Here is a 3,670-nt window from a genome sequence, read left to right as displayed (position 1 = left end):
TTATGTGTCGAAGTTACCAAAACTTTCTAGAGAAATTCAAAGTCACCGGTCGCATTATTTTTTTAATATAATTTCAAGCTTGTTTAGCATAGTACCATGTTATATAATTAATACATCATATGAAGTTAATTAATTACTAAGAAATCCATAAATACAGATAATTTGTATTATTTATTAATTAATACATCATCTTTAATAATATTTTTCATTGATCGAATATATTAGTTTAAGAATACTTACCTAGTTTGTGTAATTAAAAAATTGTTAATTAGAATACTTTATGCATATCTTATATGTATATTAATATATTAAGTATACTAGTTATATTCTAATATATCTAAGTTATATTTTAAGTAGAAATGGAATAGAGTAAATAAATTTTAATTATTTAACAATTTCGTATCATACATTGACTACACTTGAAGTTTAGATGTGAGGACGATTTACGCAAACAGGACATAAATCTCACTTTTCTTCTTCACCGAGCAGTATGACCTAGAGATTTAAACCATTGCTTGGCTTTCGGGAGGACGCCGGTTTGATTCCGGTCCCGCCTGTCTTGGTCCAAGTTTTTCTGTGGTTTCCTCGGATCACTTAGGCATTCCACAGATAATCTTTCATTCTCTTCTGTCTTCATTTCGTCCGTTACATCTTTCTCACGCGAACCACCATCCATCCATTCCCACGATTCCTTAAAGGAGGCTGAAGAGGGCTTTCCGCCCTCCCTTCTGGCGTAGCCCGGAGGGACTGCCCGCCACCAGCATTAGTGGCTGCTGGGAATTAATTACTTTAATGTCTTTTTTTTCTTCTTCTTCACCATCGTCTTCTGGTTTTCTCTAATTCATTATCATCACTTTTGTTTTCACAGATTTCGAAGTCAAATGCACTTACTTCATTGAGATCGCTTTGATACTGTGAAACATTGAAGCACGCTTGCCCATTACACTGGCCATAAGCTAAAGAACATTGAAACCCTGATTTCCTGTATCTGCAGCGTGAACCACAACCATTCTTGCACTAGCAAAAGATTGTATTCAGTAGTTCGTCTAGAGCTGGTGGTAATTTTGTCGTTAACGGTTTCAGGAGTTCATTTTGCAGCACCCAACCCCATTTCTAGGGTTCTAAATCATTCCCTAACTAAGTTTGAACTTGGTAGTAAACACGATAGATGTGTTGATTGCCGGGATTCACGGTTGACTTTATGCTAAGTGATGCGCGTTCTACCTTAATATTTATAGAAAATTTTATGCCCTCAATTTTCATAATAGATGCAAATGTTATTGAAGCCATAGGAATGCCAAAATATAGGTTTGTACAAGTTTACAGCTTATTAATTCGCATGCCGAGGTGGACCCTCTTTTTTGACTTAACTGACTGTACTAAAACAGTAATTAATAGAATAATATTTTCTTTGATCGCCACTAACTTCAAATACAGAACCAATTGTCAACTGGCTGGCATATAGAAGCCGACACTGCAATTGCAGTCAAAAAAATTATTGCTAACTGATGTTTAAATGTCTATCTACAGATTTTACTACCTTGTAGATTTTAATTGTTTTTTGATACCACCCCATCTGAAATGTTTACAAAGATCTTGTTTTTGGTCTTGCTCTTACTGGGCAAATTTTAGTTTAGAACTTGCAAGGGGTCTTACAAAAGTGCATTGTTTAACAAATAAAGTACTGACTTAACGTACATATATAAGATACTATTGAAAGGATCCTTCTATGACCTAAGAAAATTCACCTAATATTCCTACATGCGTACCCATACGATGAACGTTTTCAACTAAATTTACTTTTTTAATATCATCATAATACATAATCATAGTTTTTCACCTACCGTTTTGAGAATGAGAGTGCAGCCTATGACAAAAATCTTGCAAATTTCGTCCTTTAAATGTTTTGTTCCTAAGCTATTTTTACCTCCAACAATAGAAGATTTTCATCATAAGGTCGTCAGTCCTAAGACTGGTTGGATACGTATCTCCACTCTTTCCTATCCTGAGCTAATCTTCGCATTTCCCTAAAACTAGAGCAACCCATATCCATAACTATTTGCGAGCAGTAGAATAATAATCTAGCTCTACCACAACCCGTCGTAACTTCTGTTTCTGCCTCTAATATGTCTCTGACTAGACCTTCATGCCTGAGAAGGTGTCCTACTAACCTATCTCGCCTATTTGTTATTGACTTTCATAGAGTCCTCTGTTCTCCTATTCTTTCTAATATATCTTCATTTCTAACCGTCTTTATCCACGGTATCCTCATCATTCGCCTTATAACACCACATTTCGAACGCTTCTAACCTTTTCTTTTCCGCCGCGCCCAGTGTCCATGTTTCGCACCCGTACAGCGTCGTGCTCCAAACAAATACACTATTAATAACCTTTTTCGAATTTCTATGTTTTGTTTAGTGACTTCTTTTTATTGAAAGCGACTCGACTGCGCTATCATCTGCTTTATATCCCTACTACTCCTCCTTTCTTATCTGACTTTCTAGATACGTAAAATCGGTCACTTCTTTTAATTTTTCGTCTTCTTGCCCTACTTTTCCTTCATCCAGTATTTTTGTTTTACTTGTATTTATTTTCATACAGTATTTTTTTCTGAATACCGCTTCCATTTTATTTAAATCTGTCTCTAACTCCTCTTTGCTAGATGCTAATTCTGCTATATCATCTGCAAATCTAAACATATTAATCTTTTGGCCCTATATATCTATTATCTATCCCTGCAGTTGTACTGTCTTTAATGATATTGATCGCGTCTTCGATGTATATGTTAAAAAGTAGCAGATTTTGATATTTTTGGAAAATTGCTCTTTGAACTTCAAAAAACAATCAATAATAAATTTTCCGACGTATAATTTTAAGATGATTTGGTTGTACTATTTTGCAAATAAATACAGATAAGTAACACTTATTTCTAATTAATGTTATCGTAACCATATTGACGAATGATATTTATTATTGTTTGTCTGCGGAAACTACATTATTAAATAAATTGACACACATGTTTTGCTATTCATTTAAACCGAAAATTTTACTCCGAACTAAATTATATTTAAGTGACTTGAGTTTTTTGGTAATGATACACTGGCGACACTAAAGCGAGTACGTTTTTTAACGAATTAATCGTTGTCCATCCATAATAGACTATAATAATCAACACAACTGAATGTAACAGATAATTTAATTTGGTTACTATTATCCTAATCATTAGGTACTCCGCATTAATACAATATCTATCCAAAACTGTAGGAACTCTGCGCTGTTAAACACAACAATTACACTTGCAAGTTAAATTAGAAAAAAAAAACATTACTTTCATAAATGATGCGCGGGAATCATTAATCATCAGAATTTACTAATAGGTAACCTTCGCCTGTACCTATATAAAAGCAGACATTTTTCAAAAGCGAACTATCAGTCTTGAAAAAGTCCATACAATAAGTAGTGCAAAAAAGGAAAGAATCATGAAAGTTTTGGTTTTCATTTGTTTTGCAGTGTTTTACACAAATGCTACTAATGTAAGTACATTCGACTGTTAATTTATTGTAATATATTAAAATGGGGTAAACTATGTTATTTCTTTCAAAACCATTTTAATCCTGAATCGGTTAAACAGTTTTTGTAATGCAAATAAAAATTCGTAATATGAGATAGT

At 33.5% G+C, this 3,670-nt stretch overlaps 1 protein-coding gene across 1 annotated transcript in view; it reads left to right on the top strand.

Annotated features, from left to right (window-relative positions):
* The first annotated feature begins 3,204 nt into the window (after positions 1 to 3,204).
* The window catches only part of LOC108742901 (general odorant-binding protein 19d), a 3,524-nt gene continuing 3,058 nt past the window's right edge, over positions 3,205 to 3,670 (top strand). Inside the window, exon 1 of the mRNA XM_018478260.2 lies at positions 3,205 to 3,533. Coding sequence (XP_018333762.1) covers positions 3,480 to 3,533 — 54 coding nt within the window. The 5' untranslated portion in view covers positions 3,205 to 3,479. The remainder of the gene's footprint in view (positions 3,534 to 3,670) is intronic.

Source organism: Agrilus planipennis, unplaced genomic scaffold, assembly GCF_000699045.2.
Source record: "Agrilus planipennis isolate EAB-ADULT unplaced genomic scaffold, Apla_2.0 scaffold417, whole genome shotgun sequence".
In the NCBI taxonomy this organism is placed as follows: domain Eukaryota; kingdom Metazoa; phylum Arthropoda; class Insecta; order Coleoptera; family Buprestidae; genus Agrilus; species Agrilus planipennis.
This window is presented reverse-complemented; position numbering and strand designations above follow the sequence as displayed.